The following is an 18226-nucleotide window of genomic DNA, read 5'->3' on the forward strand; positions in this document are numbered from 1 at the left end:
TGTTGCATATTGCTGCACCCAAGCTTCCCCTGCCCCCTCCCCCACCTCCCCTCCCCACCTTGGCCACAGCCGTGTGGCCAAGGATGATATACATAAAGGCTTCCTATCAAATGCATTTTTCCAGCTGACAGGTCTGCTTTTTCAGGAGAGATGGGCAAAGCTTGATTGGTATACAGGACACAGCTAACCAAGCTATTTTCCTATGAAGTTAGAAAATACCACGTCTCAGGAGTGCAATGGATCCAAATCCCAGGACTCCTGTTGAACGCTGCTGCTACTCCAATGGAGATAGGATTCTCCCCTCCCTTATCTGGTGGTGGGCAGCAGTGGAAGAAGGTCCCTGCCTCCTTTGCCACCTAGTAGGTCTCTGCCCTTTGATTCTTTCTCATTTCCCAGGGTGCCTCCAATGTGGTTTGCTGCATGGGTGTGGGAAGTACTGGCACACTGCTTGGGAATGCACTGCAACAAGCCAAAATTTCACAGACACACAGAGAAATATTTTTTGTAACAATTTCCAGTGGTAAGGTATTAACTAACTTCAATCCCTTCCCTACTCACCCGGGACTAAGCCACACAGAACTCAGTGGGATTTATTTTTCAGTAGACGGGTACAGAATTAAAGCATTCACAGGGCAACGCAATGCAATACCTGATGAGCTAATATATAGATATTATGTCCAACATCTTTTGGCGAAATACCGTCACCCCCATTTTCCTCATCATGTTCACTCTCCAGACCCTGACTGTACGCATTCTTCATTACATCCACCTTCAAAACAAATTGAAATGCAGTTGACATGAAATATACTGACGCTAGTTTCAAAGTAACAAATCAAATTTGGATTAATTTCAACAGTTCATTTCAGAGAGGACATACCGTTACATATTTTTTTCAAATGAAGAGGAAATGTGCAAAAGTTCATTGGAGTATGTGGCAGGGGCGGGGGATCTAGTTCTCCTGAATACAGTGAAAGCTTGGGTTACGTACCGTCCTCCTTATGAACGCTTCAGGTAACGACCTCCGCTAACCCAGACGTATGTCTCCTGGTAGTGAACTTTGCGAGTGGAAGTTGCGTGGCAGCAGCGCAGCGCCCCATTAGTGAAACACGCCTCAGGTTAAGAATGGTTTTGGGTTAAGAATGGACCTCTGGAACGAATTATGTTCGTAACTGGAGGTACCACTGTATAAAGAAATTTCAGTGGGGGACATGGAATTATTTTTATTAAGGATAATGGTGCCCATTAAAAGGAAAACTAAGTGGACACCAGAGTTTCTCATTTCCAAGTTGCCGATCAATAGGGGCATCCAACTGCTCTGCTTTCAGAGAAATAAATAATGCGTAAAGGTCAGATAATCTTTCTTTCATCAGGAAACATCACAAAGACGGGATTTTTTTTGTCTTGGGGAAAAATCAGACAATGGAAATTTTAAGAAGTTGTGGAACCAAAGTATTACAGGAAAACTAGTCTGTATGACAAAAATGTTGACCAGATTTTTCTCTGGTGGTAAACGGTGAATAAGAGTTTTTTGAGCTGTTAAATCCTTGGCCAATAACTAATTTTTGAAATGGAGGAGGGGATGAAAGGCCTGCAACATTGACTGCACCCACTTTTCCATGATTCTCAGATGTGGGGTCTATAGCCTTCATCGTTTGCTTCCCTTATTCATATCCACTCAGTATTGACACTGGCTGGGAGTCAGCAGTGGAGATCCAGGCTAGAAGTCTGACGGAGACTCTGTCTCTCTCTCTCTCTCTCTCTCTCTCTCTCTCTCTGTGTGTGTGTGTGTGTGTCAGAGAGAGAGAGAGGGAGAGAGAGAAGTCTGTAGTTGTATGCTGGAAGAGAGCTGCAAATAATGGGGATGGAGTTGTCAAAGCCCTCTTGCAGTTCATACTGGGAAAGACTGGGTGAAAGAACCTTTCCCTGCATCTTGAATAGTACAAGAAAAAGCAGCTGATCTGAACAATACAAAGGTGGGTGGGTGGAAGCTGAGGTTAGAGGAATGTTGGAGAAATCCCCAAATACCAACATTCAATCAATAAAATGCAAAGTAATGCATAATTTGCTGGCTCATCTTATCTATTTATCAAAATCATTTTATCCATATCAAAATCTCTTACCATTCAAGGATCCCAAAATGATTTACAAAATGAAATCCCAACACTAAAATATTAAAAACATGTAAAATCAAAGAAGTATTCAAATATACATTAAAAATCTAAATAAAATCAACAACAAACAATAATCATGGTCAGCAATATACACAATGCCAAAAAGGAGCCAATAACCTAGTTGGGGAAAGCCTGAGCAAACAAATGTGTTTTCAGCAATCTTTGGCTGCAGCCTGCTGCGGGTGCGGGGGTGGGGTGAGGGAATATGTTTCAAAGAGTTGCACCGCTACAGAGAAGACCTGCAAATAACATATGGTAAAAAAAATGTCACCACTAACAAATCCTCCTCTGATTATCTTAACATCCTGCCAAAGACCTACATAGGGGAAGGCTATCTTTTAGGTATTCTGGTCCTGAGCTGTTGGCTTAATAGGTCAGCAACAAAACCTTGAAAATGGCTTGGTGGCTAACAGGCAGCCAGTGCTTTTAGCACAGGTGTAACGTGAGGGACGCGGGTGCCGCTGTGGGTTAAACCACAGAGCCTAGGACTTGCCAATCTAGCAGTTCGAAAGCATGTCAAAAGTGCAAGTAGATAAATAGGTTCCGCTCCAGCGGGAAGGTAAACGGCATTTCCGTGCCCTGCTCTGGTTTGCCAGAAGCGGCTTAGTCATGCTGGCCACATGACCTGGAAGCTGTATGCCGGCTCCCTTGGCCAGTAAAGCGAGATATGCACCACAACCCCAGAGTCGGTCATGACTGGACCTAATGGTCAGGGGTCCCTTTACCTTTACCGTGTGCACAACTGAATACCTTGCGGAAGCATTCAGCACCAGCTCCAGTTTGTACATCCATCCCAAATGCAGTCCCATATACTGGATTACAGTAATCCAGACTTGAGGTGATCAGTGCCTGAGTTGCAGTGATTTAGACTATTGTGGTCTAGGTAAGGGTGGAGTTGGTTCACAAGCCACAACTGCTGAAAGGGATAGCCACCAATTATTTGTGCATCTCGTGGCAATGATGATTCCAAAAGTATCCCCAAACTACAAATGTTGTGTTGGTCTGCCATAGTCAAAACAAAAAAAATTCCTTCCAGTAGCACCTTAAAGACCAACTAAGTCAGTTCTTGGTATGAGCTTTCGTGTGCATGCACACTTCTTCAGATACAAATGTTGTGTTGTTGAAGATGGTGTGTGTCAGGGGTTCAGGAGCAGAGGCACAGGGAAGAGAGGAGATGGAGAGCGAGGGGGAGGAATCCGAGGGGAGCGCAGGAGATGAAAGTGGTCCGAGGGATTCCATGAGCCTCTCCAGCGAATCGGAAGATTCACAGAAGGGCGCGCCAGCGGCCAAGGGCAGGGGGTTCCCAAGGGGAATGCTCCAGGAGCAAGGGGGTAGCAGGGACTCCCAGAGCAGTAGTTGGAAATCAGGACCAGCTTCCCCACCAGAGCGGAGTGGGGAGGAAGAGTCCCAAGCATCGGGGCCAGTGCATTCCCCACCAGGGAGAGAAGACGAGACAGGGCTGACCACGCCTCCATCGGAGAGTCTGACAACGGGGGGAAGGTCAGATCCAGCCAGTGTCCCGGAAGGGGGAAACAGTGACACAAGCAGTGTGACGGTTAGGAGAAAGGTCACTGGGTTGGCGCGAGAGGCAAGTTCAAATGTACAGGAGCGCGGGACAGCAGAGAATGAGGATTGGGAACCTGGTCCTAAAGCCCGTCGGAGGGAGGGGGAGGAGCTGAGCGACTCAGCGTCAGAAGAGTCCAGAAAGGGCAATGCCCCAGCGGGCAGGAGGACCCACAGGAGGAGAGAACAGCGCAGAAGGTGGAGCAGGGCTAGGATCTTAAACTGGTGCGGAAGGGGAGGTGATTCAGATGGGGCTTCGCCGATCTAAGGTCTAAGACGTAGGGCTGCACGCTCTGGGGTTGAAATGGAAACTAAACTTCAATAAAGACTTTTGTACATTACATCAACCTGGCGTTGGTCCTCTGTGAGCTGGGACCTAGAGGCAGCTCTGACAGTGTGCAATCCCTTGGATTACTGATAGAGCTTGGATATGCAAAGCTGCTTTACACAGTGGGTTTTCCTAACACACAAGCAATCACAGCCTTTTATTGACTGCATGTGTGCCTGAGACTACAAGTAGGAACATTACATGAACCCCCAGTGTACACAGCTAATGTCAACGTTTTAGGGAAGAGGTAGCCAATGTGGCTGCCTCCAGATGTAATCAGTAATCAGCGTGGCCAGTGGCCAGGGCTGGTGGGAATTTTATTACACATTTGGGGAGCTGCCCGTCTTCAGCACCTGAAGAAGAATGACCCTAAAGGGAGCATTTGAGATGTTTCTCTACTAGCCTTCACCAACCTGATGCCCTCCTATGATTTCCATCAACCCTTTCAGAACATTTGGAGGGCACCAGTTTGGTTAGGCTGCCTCAGACCATTAAAATTGTTTTTTGTTTTTGTAAGAATCCTCCATGTGGCTTGCGCAATGTCTAAATGACCCAATGAAATTAGGTCCTGCCCGCATGGCTGCAATATTTAAATGGTGCTCCAGCCACATGACCAAAGGGTAGCATGGTAGCTCAGAAAAGGAGATGTCAGCCAGGAAGACTCTAGGTTAAATGTCACTTCTGCCATTAACTCACTATATGGCCTCAGGCAAGCCACTCTTTCCCAGTCTCTCATCTGGAATTACTACATGGGAGCCCCCCCAGTGTAAATTGCAGGTGTGGGAGAGTGATCCAGATTAAGACTTCAGCAAGATTAAAGCCCCACTACCCCCATGCCAAGATCCCTGTCTGTAGCTGCAATTTGCATGGGAGGGGACTGTTAGTGGAGTGGATTCCCCCAGTGTAAACTGCAAGTTTGTTGGTGGAGAGAGAGAGAGAGAGTGGGGGAATGAATAAGGAAGATGTTGTTGTTTAGTCATTCAGTCGTGTCCGACTCTTCGTGACTCCCTCGACCAGAGCACGCCAGGCACTCCTGTCTTCCACTGCCTCCCGCAGTTTGATCAGACTCATGTTTGTAGCTTCAAGAACACTGTCCAACCATCTCGTTCTCTGTCGTCCCCTTCTCCTTGTGCCCTCCATCTTTCCCAACATCAGGGTCTTTTCCAGAGAGTCTTCTCTTCTCATGAGGTGGCCAAAGTATTGGAGCCTCAGCTTCACTATCTGTCCTTCCAGTGAGCACTCAGGGCTAATTTCCTTAAGAATGGATGCATTTGATCTTCTTGCAGTCCATGGGACTCTCAAGAGTCTCCTCCAGCACCATAATTCAAAAGCATCAATTCTTCAGCGATCAGCCTTCTTGATGGTCCAGCTCTCACTTCCATACATCACTACTGGGAAAACCATGGCTTTAACTATACGGACCTTTGTTGGCAAGGTGATGTCTCTGCTTTTTAAGATGCTGTCTAGGTTTGGCATCGCCTTTCTCCCAAGGAGCAGGCGTCTTTTAATTTCGTGACTGCTGTCACCATTTGCAGAGATCATGGAGCCCAAGAAAGTAAAATCTCTCACTGCCTCCATTTCCTCCCCTTCTATTTGCCAGGAGGTGATGGGCCCAGTGGCCATGATCTTTGTTGTTTTTTATGTTGAGCTTCAGACCATATTTTGCGCTCTCCTCTTTCACCCTTGTTAAAAGGTTCTTTAATTCCTCCTCACTTTCTGCCATCAAGGTTGTGTCATCCGCATATCTGAGGTTGTTGATATAAGGAAGATAGAAAGAGAGTGTAGCCCTGCTCACTTTTGGCTCCAGTCCTGGGCTGTGGGCTGCAAATCAAAGGGAAAAGGACCGAGACCTGCCCTATACAAAATGGCTATAGTGCTTCCAGTTCCTGTCCCGTGCCATGGTGATGGCTCTCTCGACATCAGAGAGGCACAGGCTGAAAAAGGGGGTGGAAGGGGTTAAACAATTCCCTATAAACCTCTTGGGGTACGGGAGGTACTGGCAGCGCAACGTCGCCTCAATGGCTCGCCCTGGCACAGATCAGTGTGGGGATAGGCGGAAGCACTGGGTGCTATGCAATTCTCCTGATGCAAACCCCACCCCCCAAATTGCCATTGGATGCAGAGGTTCTCCTTATAATTGGGTTTTAATTGGCATTAAGAACAGGCGCACAACAGACGAGATGGACATTATAACTGTGAACAATCAGCTACATGGAACAGAGGTTTGAAATTGGGAGAAGATTCTATCTTGTGCTGGCAGTAGATGGAGGAGAGGAGGGCTCTTTGCTATATTTCATAGAAATTTTTTCATTTTTGATCCGGCAAACCTCTTCTAATATTGGATTTTAAACTATACAAGTGAGGATGGCTTGATGAAGAGATATTTAAAAGAAGATGTAAAGCTGTGTGTGGCTTGAAAGGAGTAAAGGCGGGGGGAGAGCCTGGTTGTTTTGTTTGGAAAGATATCGCTGGGAGTTAGAGCCTACCCCCCCCCCCGCCCTAAAAAAGACTTAAAGACTAAGAAATCATGGAGAAGTTGAGATATAACCAGTGCTTTTTTCTGGGTGGGGTATGCATACCCCTAAACATTTTGTGAATCTAAGTTTGGTCTCATTGAGGGGCAGTATTTCCATATGAGTAGGATAATGAGAGTACCCCTAAACATGTTTTTAGAAAAAAAGCACTGGATATAACCAATTTTTTAAAAAAGCAAATGCTATGGTAGCGGCAGAAGGAAAGTGGCATGAGGGCTTTTTGTATGTCGGAAGAGAAATGGCACTGACTTTTCCCTCCCTTCCCAGCCAGAGGAAGAAATGGCGAATCTCTGGAACTTGTTGATTCTTGGTGCCAGTGGAAGGGAAGGATCTGCTCTTGTCAATTTGGAACTGCTTGAGTATTATGGAAAGGAGCTGAGTCAGAGAAAAAAGAGGCTTTAACCTTGAAGTTGCCGCTTTGCCACAACCAGGCTGGAATACAACAACGATAGTGGGAGTAAGGAGATACTCCCAAATGCTGCAGGAAAAAGGAAAACATCATAGAGACATATAAGGCCAAGAGACTAACAACTGACTTTTGGATGTGGCATTCGCAGAATGAAAAGGAAAAAGCTATGGTTCCTCACTTGAAGCTTTTTTGGGAAGTTAAATAATATAATAACATGAATAGAAATGATTAAAAGTGCAGCTGTTAATTATGTGATAATTTTAAAAAATGGAATGTAATAGAAATAAATAAGAATATGAAATGCAGTAATATTAGATCATAAAGATCCAACAAGAATGATGCGTGGGAGGCCTCTTAACAAAATTGTATTAATTTGGAACTAATTTGTGTAATTGGGTTTATATTGGAAAATAATTGACAAAATGGCTATAACCTATGTTGGGCCCTTGGGACAGCACAGCCTCTGTTTGCAAGGAAGGGTGGGGGAGAGATACAGCAAAAATGTTTTATTGAATTTAAGCCTATTTTATTTTATAATACAGGTTTTTATGGTTAACTTAGGTTCTTCAGCTTGTAATGTTCTCCCAAGAGAGCTTACTGGAGTATGATAATTTAGTTAAGAAAACAATTATAGAAAATAATGCTTAGAATGAATAACAGTAATGAAGTCATAAAGACAGACCTGCTTAAATGCTTGACCTGTTTAAAAAACTATTTGTGACTTGCGGCTCCCATTCTGATGTGACATCCAGTCCCTGTCTGGGTGCAGAAACTATTAAGCGATATCAAATAATTTATTTTACAAAATGAAGGTGACATTTTCAATTAAAAAGATAAAGAATATACAAATATTTACTTACCAGCTCTCTTGGTCTCATGTTGAAAAGGATTCTTTCAGCATTTTCACTGTCGTGCCTGCTTTCCATAATAGCCAACAAAAGCTTGGAGGCATTATTCTGAGGGCACAGAATTGAATTGATGCTGTTAAAATTTATTTCATGAATTAATGATCCCTGTATTTGCTTTAATTGATATCGCTAGAGCTGCTTTCTTTATTAGATAAGATTTTAAACTGCTTGCATTTGTTTTTGAAAGACATAACATTAGTGCAGTGTAAAGCTATTTAACTTATTTCTTTGCAAGTGTGATCAGATAGATCAGATCAGAAGAATCTTTAAATGCATCAGCCACTATCTATAGAAATAAATATATATATATATATATACTGAAGATAGAGGTAAAACTTAACTATACAAAATGCATTTGGGAGGATTACATCAATAATCAAATAATAGATCTTATTCTAATTGCCCCCACCTAAAAACCTTGCAGTTTTTTTTGTCGCCTGATCATCTTGATCTGATAGAAGAAAGGACACAGTAGCAATCATTGAGCTGCCTGGCATGGACAATAATAGAGGGGCAATAACCTCACTCCTCAAATCTTTAGAAAGAGTGCAAGCCAGAAGCACATGAACCACTGACTCAATACTGCCATCTCCACATGAACATGACCGTTTTTCCAGCCGAATTTTCTGAAATCGACCCTCAAGTACAGCCGAAGGTGAAAGTGCAAAAATGCAAAAGTGAAAGTGAATTACAGGTAGCAAACTAACTGGTCTATAACTAGCCAGATGGGATGTAAGGCCTTTTTTGAATATGGGGATAACTACCGCTGTGGCCCAAATAACCTGGATGAATTGATAAATGAGATAATTACTGCCAACAGGGAGACCCACCAGTTGGTGTTAGACTTTAACAGCTCTGGGGGCAAATAGTCTATGCCTGGTGCTTTATTATTATTTAACTGTGAAATAAGGTTCTTGACCTCAGTTGTAGATACTGGAGGCCAGTCTGGAAAGTTTTCCAAAGATTCTGTTATTTGGTTGACCTCTTCATCTTGCCCATAATGGAGTGAATGATGATATTGCATCCCTTCATTGGATCCGATAGTACGCACTGAAACATTTCAAGCATTCTCCAGCAGGCCTGATATTGTACACCAGAAGAGGGAGATGTCCTTATTGTGAGAGGCCAAGCATGTTTTTCTGCTTTCTGTTTTTTTTTTCCATTTTAGCAGAAGTTTATACTTCTATATGAGGGGAACATATTCATTAATTAAGAGGGGTAAATTTTAGTTCCTATATTTGCGGTAAATTCTCTTTAGCTGGCTTTTAGCCTGTTTCCACTCTTTGTTGAACCAGCTGGAAGATCCCATTGATCTTATTGAGCCACTGTTATGATCTCAATTCTCGAGTGGTCTTGCAACTTATCAGTCAAGATCTTAAATAAAGTCATAGTCTCAGCAGCAGAGGTAGCTGAGATGATAGCAATATGAATAGCCCTTAAGTCATCTGTATGAAGATGAGTCAGAGCTAGGCTGAGTACTGGTGGGGTCCACTTAATTCTATGGCCTGCAGTCACACCTAAGTTTGCATTAGAGATAAATTGAGTTTTGGGGGAAGAATTGTTAAATACTGGGCCTACTAGTACCATTGTTAGAGGTAAATTATCACTTTCAATATTATGGCCCAACCTCAAACTCCATGACAAACCTATATGCAAATTGCAAGATTGCAATATAATTTATCACACTGCCCCCATGCTTTGCAAAGTATATTCCCTGGGCTGATCGTCCTCTGTCATACCGTTTAATATTAGCATGGCTGTTGTAGTTGCATTCAACTTTGTGGAGATGAAACATGCTAGACCCCCACTGGCCCTACCACCTTTTGTTGAAATGTATGCTCAATATATGGCAGGCTCACAGGGCACTCACTGTGCACCACCTGCCAGCTCATGTACGATGTAGTGTACAGTGCAGTACAGTGCAGTATGTACAGTGAAGTGTAGATATATACATACATAAACACATTGGCCCCAAACATGCAACCCATATTGTGTACATGGAACAGCTGCCAGGGCATGAGCACACATGCAAGCACTCCAGCTCATCCTGTGTTTGCTACACACACTTTTGTGAATGTGTGCACAAATGTCATATTAAGGATTTGGAAACATTTGGGTTAAGAGGTCCTATGGCTGGGTTGGGATGGCATGGGGATGAGGGACCAACTCCCTTCTCTTGCGGGGGCCCAATTAGTGCCATTGCCTTCCATTAAGTGTTTGGGTGTAATCCTTGACGCCTCCCTTTCCATGGAGGCGCAAGTTACAGCAACACCCAAGGTGACATTTTTCCACCTTCGCCGCATCAAGCAGTTGGTCCCTTAACTTTCCCGCCCCGACCTGGCCACAGTGATCCATGCGACAGTCATCTCCAGGCTTGACTACTGTAATTCTCTCTATGCGGGGCTGCCCTTGAAGCTGTCCCAGAAACTCCAGCGGGTGCAGAATGCTGCAGCGAGGCTCCTCACGGGGTCTCTGCCATGGGAGCATTTTCACCCAGTGCTTTTCAAACTGCACTGGCTCCCGGTAGAGTACAGGGTCAGATTTAAGGTGCTGCTTTTGACCTTTAAAGCCCTTCACGGCCTAGGACCCTCGTACCTACGGGACCAACTCTTCCGGTATGCCCCACGGAGAGCCTCAAGGTCCATAAATAGCAACACCCTAGTGGTTAGGGTAAGGAAGTTAGATTAGCTTCAACCAGAGCCAGGGCCTTTTCAACTCTGGCTCCGGCCTGGTGGAACGCTCTGCCTCATGAGACCAGGGCCCTGCAGGATCTGATTTCTTTTCGCAGGGCCTGTAAGACAGAGTTGTTCCGCCTGGCCTTTGGCTTGTAGCCAATTTGATCCCCCCCCTTTCTTTTTTCTTTTCCTTCCTTTAATGTCTCAATATTTTAATGTTGTATTTTAATGTTGTTTTTAAGTTTTAATCATTCAATTTGATTTTATTATTGCTTGTAAGCCGCTCTGAGCCTGGCCTGGGGAGGGCGGGGTATAAATAAAAATTATTATTATTATTATTATTATTATTATTATTATTATTATTAAAAAATAAACTCTCATGTACAGAAAGTGCAAAGCTTTAGCTTATGCTTTTTGGCAAACAACACAACCCCCCGAGTTCATATCCCATTAGGAATGTGTTTTGCCCACGAATGGAATGCTCCTTAGTTCAAAGAATTTACTGCAGAGGACGTTTTTTAAAGAAATGCATCATGCAATATCATGCAAGCTGACCTCCTGCTACCAGCATAATTGTGGATTACTCCGGCAAGGTGGCAGCAAGGTGAAAGTGCAACTGTGGGGCAAATCCAGTGCTCCTGCTGGTACATTTACACTATACCAAACTTGTGGCTGCCTTGCCCCTTCCAGAAAGCTGCCATGATACTAGTGGTGGGAGGTCAGGCACATGCTGCCACCCAACCCTACCAACCGCTATTGCACCAATGTAAATCTTAAGTCCAGTTCTATGAGCAGCTTTGCAAGTACAGCGGCTTGTGAGTTTGAGCCATGGGATGAGTATAGATGATAAAGGCTGAAATCCTATATATGCATAGCTAGAAGTGAGTCCCACTGAACCCAGTGGAACCTATTTCTGAGAAAATATGTATAGAATAGCCCTGTAAACACTGTACCTTCAACTGAAGCACTAGGTCCATACGGTATTTTCCAAGAGGATTGATATCATTCAGGATCAAGGCAATGATAATGTCTATGCCATTAGATTCATGTGTCGCTATGCAGGACTAGAACATAAAAATAATTATAAAGACAGCAGTGTACATATTGCAAATTTTCAGATATACAATAATTTCTTGGGGCCTTAGGTGACACAGTTAGTGTTTTGAATCAGAGTCTAGGGTAACTAAATTTTACTCACAGCAGACTCATTGGAATAAATGAACAAGTTACATCAATTAATTTCAATGGGTCTACTCTGAGTAAAAAACTAGTTGAATACTTCCCCTAGACACTGAGGAGAAATCTTGATTGACCCCTGTTGCAAAACCACAAATAGGAAATTACTATTATTATTATTATTATTATTATTATTGAAATCCAAACCATTTTTCTTTTTAGCATCAAGTTGATATAAAACGAACTTTTTAGTTGATTTTCAGATGCTGAATGGACATGCAAGCTGTGCCTATTAGTGATGCAGTATATATGAATTTAATATACTTTTTTGGAGGGGAGAAGGATACAGAGCTGCAGTCTGAACAAGCGACAAACATGTGCAAACCCACCACAAAACACCCAAAAACAAATAAAGTCCCCACTTTTTCAAAGTTTATGTGTTATAACAGCCTGAATTATACTTATTCCATAGCAGCAGCAGCAAATGTAATCTAAGGGCTTAGAATCATAGAATCCTAGAGTTGGAAGAGACCACAAGGGCCATCGAGTCCAACCCCCTGCCAAGCAGGAAACACCATCAGAGCACTCCTGACATATGGTTGTCAAGCCTCTGCTTAAAGACCTCCAAAGAAGGAGACTCCACCACACTCCTTGGCAGCTTGATTGATAACTCTGTAGCACGGAGCAGCACAGTGTCCTACACTGATACTGCCCCACTCCAGAATCCTGAAATAATATTTCACGAATTTTGTAAATACAAAATTACCTCGGGTTAAGAATTTAATTCATTCTGGAGGTCCATTCTTTACCTGAAACTGTTCTTAACCTGAAGCACCACTTTAGCTATGGAGCCTCCTGCTGCCGCTGCACGATTTCTGTTCTCATCCTGAAGCAAAGTTCTTAACCCAAGGTACTATTTCTGGGCTAGCAGAGTCTGTAACCTGAAGTGTCTGTAACCTGAGGTACCACTGTACTCTAAAGCAGTGTTTTTCAACCCTTTTTGGGCAAAGGCACACTTGTTTCATGAAAAAAATCACGAGGCACACCACCATTAGAAAATGTTAAAAAAATTAACTCTGTGCCTATATTGACTATATATGAAGTAATTCTCTTGAATAGGAATCAAATAAACACAAAGAAAGTATTTTATAATTACTTTATTATGAAATAGTAAGTAAACAGAAATATGAAAAATTATAAAATACTTTATTTTTAAATCTTTTGAATTTTTCAATTTTCCCCACGGCACACCAGGCAACATCTCGCGGCACACTAGTGCTGCCGCGGAACAGTGGTTGAAAAACACTGCTCTAAAGCACTACAGAAATGCTATGTATCATACAAGGTCCACGGCTGGATCTTAGTCAAACTAAGACCTTTGTCTCAGGCAGAAAGGTGGGATAGTGAAAGGTGGCAGCTGGCATGTTTTCGCTCAACTCACCACCTACCCACCTCCGTTTAGCATGCTCAGTTGGAAGGGACCCCTGAGCGTCATCTAGCCAAACCTCTGGGGCAATGCAGGAATCTCAACTAGACCATCCCTGACCGATGGCCATCTGTCTTTCCTGTTTTCCCCCTCAGCCAGGACACACAACTGGAGGTGGGTGAAAAGATAAATTTTGACAATGGGGCAGATTTGTCAGGTGTGCGCAGGAACAGCTTGAAGAATTTACACAGAGAGGAACCCCACACGCATGTAACAGGCAGGGAGCCAACTCAGATAGAGAGAAAGACAGTTGGGAGGGGAGGAGAAAAGAGTACCAGAGTCCTCTCCTCTTTGGGATGGTGGCGCTAGGGCTTTGGGACCACCCTCCCCAAAATATTTACTTGTCTTCAATGTATTGTTACCACTGTTATTCTATAGTACAGATCCTTTTTAAATTAAACACTTTCTCTAGAATTAAAGTGGCAGAAGTAATCAGTAGCATCAAAGGAAAGGCAAGAGAATAGTCCCTAATAGATACAAGGGAGACCCAGATACACAAGCACACAGAGGTAAATAATCTGGCCTTGGGGAGAGAGGTGGGAATGTACAGTTTGCTGTACTTAGCCTTGAGATGGGAGCTGCTCCTCCCGGCGCCACACGCGGGCAAAACGGGGCGGGAGCACTGCCATTGTCCCACACGCTCCACTTTTGGGGGCAGCAAAGGTTTTTTGGAGGGGGGGTTGGGCCCGGAAAGCAGCCCGGAAAGTCGGCCTAGGTGAAGAAAAGGAGGCCGAGGAGACTAGGCCTTGCCTTGCCTTCGCCCCGCCCCCAACCCAGCTGGCCAATTGGCTGTGTGTAGGGGGCGGGGCCAAGGCAAGGCCTACTCTATTCGGTGGCGTCTCATTTTCTTCACCTAGGCCGACTTTCTAGGACCTGGGAAGCCAAGCGGAGGGTGGGGCAGTAGGACGGGTCATAAAAAACTTTTTTTAAAAAAAAAAGCCTGCTCCAAAGGTATTTTTTTTACTAAACTAGGGATTATATAGCTATATAATTTCATGCATATCAGTTAATATCTTGACCCTGCTCCACTGAATGGAAATTTCAGCCTTCATGACATAGGAAAATGGCCAAGTAAACTGCTATTTTCATGGAGGAGGGTCAAGATATTAACTGATATGCATGAAATTTCATATATAGCTATATAATCCGTAGTGTACTAAGATAAGACCTTTGGATCAGGCATTTTTTTAAAAAAGTTTTTTATGAACCACCCTAGTAGGGCAGTGATTGTTCCTTGATAATTTGTCACCCCCTCCATGAAGGCACCCGGGGAGACTCACCCCCCGCCCCCTTCCTATGCCCCTGGGGTAGTTAATTTGTTTTCTTGTGTTTCTGCAAAGACCACCTGTGCATTCTGTTGCCACACACATCTTTGCTTATATACTAATGTGAAAGCATGTGCATAAACATGCTTTCTGTAAGAAAAAAATATTGCTATTGTTGTCACCATGTTAGTTATGATAGTGCCCATTTTACCTATGCACATACATTCATATATGTACTTTAGGGCAGGAACAAAGATGGTGTGGTTAAATACTCGGAGTGGGAACCCCTGCTACTCCAAGGCTGCCAGGTTGTCATCAGGAAAAACAGGTCGGTCGCAATCTACTGGTTGATTGCGGGTGCCCCTGAGCTGTGATCAACAACTGTGGCTTCCTAAAAAAAGCTCAACAATCGAAATCCATTTTTTATAGTAGGAGTAGATCACAGTCTCTTGGGAGTTGGACATGCCTGACCTATGACAATGCAGGAGGTCATCCACTCTCTCTCTCCTTTGCTTGCTTTAGTGATCAAGACTATGGCATCACTCCACAGCAAGCATGGAAGGATGATGAATGGAAGCAAGACAGAACCGCTACAATACCTCTCATTCAATCTTTAGCATGAAATGTAAAATCAGGTTCACTAGGTTGCAAACTAGCAACCCTACAAATACCAATATTAACTGATAACATAACCAGAAAACTTACCTTACATGTGTTCACTCAACCACTTAAATTTGTGGAATTAGCACTGCTACAGGTGCCACATAATATCTGTTATGCATTTCAAAGGACTCAATCATTTAGTGTGGCAGCATCTACACTTTGGAACTCCCTGCATACTGAGCCCATGCAGGCGTCTTCACTTGTTTAAACAAGTCTACCCACTTTATAAAATAAATAAACATGCAGCTGAAAAAATACGCCAGAAAAGGCCTGGTCTAGTTTAGAAAAAAAATTCTAGGTTTCTTTCAGACCTGAATTTCCAATGGCATTTCTAGCAGCATAAAGAAATGAAGCATAAAGCATCAGATATTATCATGCTATTAATTAGGTGATTACACTTTTTGGATGCAGATCGGAATTCAGTGAAGATTCTTCAATGGAAGTTTTTAAGTTACCTGGTTTTCATGGCATGGACCTTGACAATATTCAGTCAAGCTTTCAAGTGTTTGGTTCACCAGAGCTACATTCTTCTCATTGATGTACAAGCCCAAAAGTCCTAGTCCACCTGTTGTACTTCCACAAATGCAATCTAAAAACTGAAGTGTCTCACATACTAGGTTGTAGTTGGTCTTGTTGTTCTGATTTCTTAAAAAGTTCTGAAAATAGGGGGGGAAACCCTTATGCATATGCAGACATCATATTAAACACCCTGGTTCAATTCAGTCAGGCATTATCCCAAACCATTGTTAAAGTAGCTTAATTATTGCAGTTTCATGTGATGTCTGAAGTGATATTCACTGCTTTGCCACCAACTGATAAACAAAAATTAGAAACCACAGTCTGAATAGGTTTTGTAAACTGTGGTCTGCACTTAGTATAATTTTGCATTATTGCATTATTGAATTGACAAACCATAGTTACGAACCGAAGAAGCTCCCTTACAGTGAGTCAAACTATTTATCTTTTTTAAAAAATCTTTTGTATTGGTTTTACAAATACAAAATACAAACAGAGAATAAAAAGTATATCTATATACTGTGAAGAGATTCTCTGAATCTCAAGACTCAATATTGTCAACAATGACTGACAGTGGCTCTCCAATGTTTCAGGCAAGGAAAGGGTCTCTCCTAGTCTGAACTGGAGATAATGGGAACTGAACCTGGATGCAAAATGACCATTGCTCCACAGCTAGAAGCTGTGCTATCACAGAAGCAGGAGTGAATTTGGGATTTTTTTGGATTGAGGGTTGAGCAGATAGAAACCAGCTCTAAACAATGTTCTAAATTACAAAGCTTGCTCTAAAGTTCAAACCCATGGTTAGTGCAAATTATGGTCTGAAGTGAGCCAATACTGAAAACAAATATAAGGAACAAACTGTCACAAATTAGCAAATTTTGCATTATCATAACTCTCCTCCAAATTAATTTCCAGGGTTGAAAATAAAAATACTAATGTCATTCAAATCAAGTAGTCCTATTTCTAGGGAGTAGCACTGAATTTTTAAAAAAGCTTTAAAGATTAAAACATGTTAGTACACTGGCTGTGTTAAGTTGTGGGTGAACATAGCAGACGACACAGTGATTTCTCCAGAGCAGCTCTTTATTTGTAAGCTGGACAGAACCGAACAGCAAACAGCTCAGCTGGCCTGCTTTTATAGGCAGCTGGCTGTCAACATTGTAGCAACAACAACCCAGGGTTTCCCGCCTAAAATAACTGACGTGGACCTGAGTGAAAACTATCTACAGTATCCCCCTGCTGGCCCAGGGTGAGAACTTCAGTACATAACAGGCTGCATAAATCATATCGGCAAGTTTATTTCAGTTTTTAAGAGAAATATGCTTCCTTATCATCACTTGTAGACAACAAAGTTTTAGTCAGAGTGGATTTATTGAAAACAATGGACCATAGTTAGTCATGTTCAGCAGTGGCCACCGGTAATATCCTGGCTTCCCAGATAGCAGGTTGCTGGTGTTTACTGAGGTACAGAGTGAGGTGCAGGGCACTTGGTGTGGCGTGTGGTAGTAGTCATTCTGGAACTCCCAGAATGAAGTCTCTCAGAAGCCATCATGCAAAATTTGGATACACTCTCTTAAGAGGTGTCCAAATGCATAGAGCACAGACAAACAACTTTGCAAAATATATGGTAAAAAGGTAAAGGTACCCCTGCCCGTACGGGCCAGTCGTGTCCGACTCTAGGGTTGCGTGCTCATCTCGCTTAAGAGGCTGGGAGCCGCGCCGTCCGAAGACACTTCCGGGTCACGTGGCCAGCGTGACAAAGCTGCATCTGGCGAGCCAGCACCAGCGCCGCACACGGAAACAGCGTTTACCTTCCCGCTATAAAGCGGTACCTATTTATCTACTTGCACTTAGGGGTGCTTTCGAACTGCTAGGTGGGCAGGAGCTGGAACCGAACAACAGGAGCTCACCTCACCGCGGGGATTCGAACTGCCAACCTTACGATCAGCAAGTCCTAGGCACTGAGGTTTTACCCACAGCGCCACCCGCGTCCCTAAAATATATGGTAGGTTGTTTTAAACTATTTACATTTCAGTGAGATGTAGGGTAGAAAGCATGGGCTGCAAAATATCATACAAAATAGCTTCAAATCTCTATCAGATGTTTTAAGGTCTGCTCATACAATGAGCTTCCTCCACTTGTATTACTTTCATACTTCTGTGGCGGCTACTCCTTTTGCAAGGTTAGGGATAAAAAGTCAAGAGCATACCTGAAGTTCTCGATTGTGATTCTCACATAATAACTGAAGAAACCTTAGTATTGGTTGCATAATCACAATAGCAGGACTCATTGTCATTTCTTCTGAAGATTTTTCATCTACATTCCCGGCATCTGTTCCAGCACTCATGATATCTATTTCTGGGTCCATTTCTCGGCGGTATACGCAATAGGCTTTAGATGTTGCCATCGAGGCTTCTGTTAATTGCCCCTTCATTCCTTCTTTCAGATGCAGATTTGAATCTCTTACTATACATAAGATAACAAATGTATGATTATCATAAAATATAATGTATGATTATCATAAAATAAATG

At 43.1% G+C, this 18226-nt stretch overlaps 1 protein-coding gene across 7 annotated transcripts in view; it reads right to left on the reverse strand.

The window, feature by feature from the left end:
- Positions 1-18226, reverse strand: part of ITPR2 (inositol 1,4,5-trisphosphate receptor type 2) — a 322485-nt gene that overhangs the window by 56194 nt on the left and 248065 nt on the right. For 5 of the 7 annotated variants that reach the window (XR_014555821.1, XM_083701230.1, XM_083701229.1 and 2 more), the window contains 5 exons: positions 17904-18160; positions 15634-15834; positions 11542-11652; positions 7866-7961; positions 650-769 (listed from right to left, as the gene is read on the reverse strand). Coding sequence is in view for 6 of the 7 variants with exons in the window: in XM_083701230.1 (XP_083557356.1) it covers positions 650-769; positions 7866-7961; positions 11542-11652; positions 15634-15834; positions 17904-18160 (785 nt within the window). In the remaining variant the exon portion in view is untranslated. The remainder of the gene's footprint in view (positions 1-649; positions 770-7865; positions 7962-11541; positions 11653-15633; positions 15835-17903; positions 18161-18226) is intronic. The other 2 variants (XM_083701231.1, XM_083701232.1) reach the window with 2 other exon arrangements.

This window comes from Podarcis gaigeae (genome assembly GCF_964106915.1).
Source record: "Podarcis gaigeae genome assembly, chromosome: 10".
NCBI lineage: Eukaryota > Metazoa > Chordata > Lepidosauria > Squamata > Lacertidae > Podarcis > Podarcis gaigeae.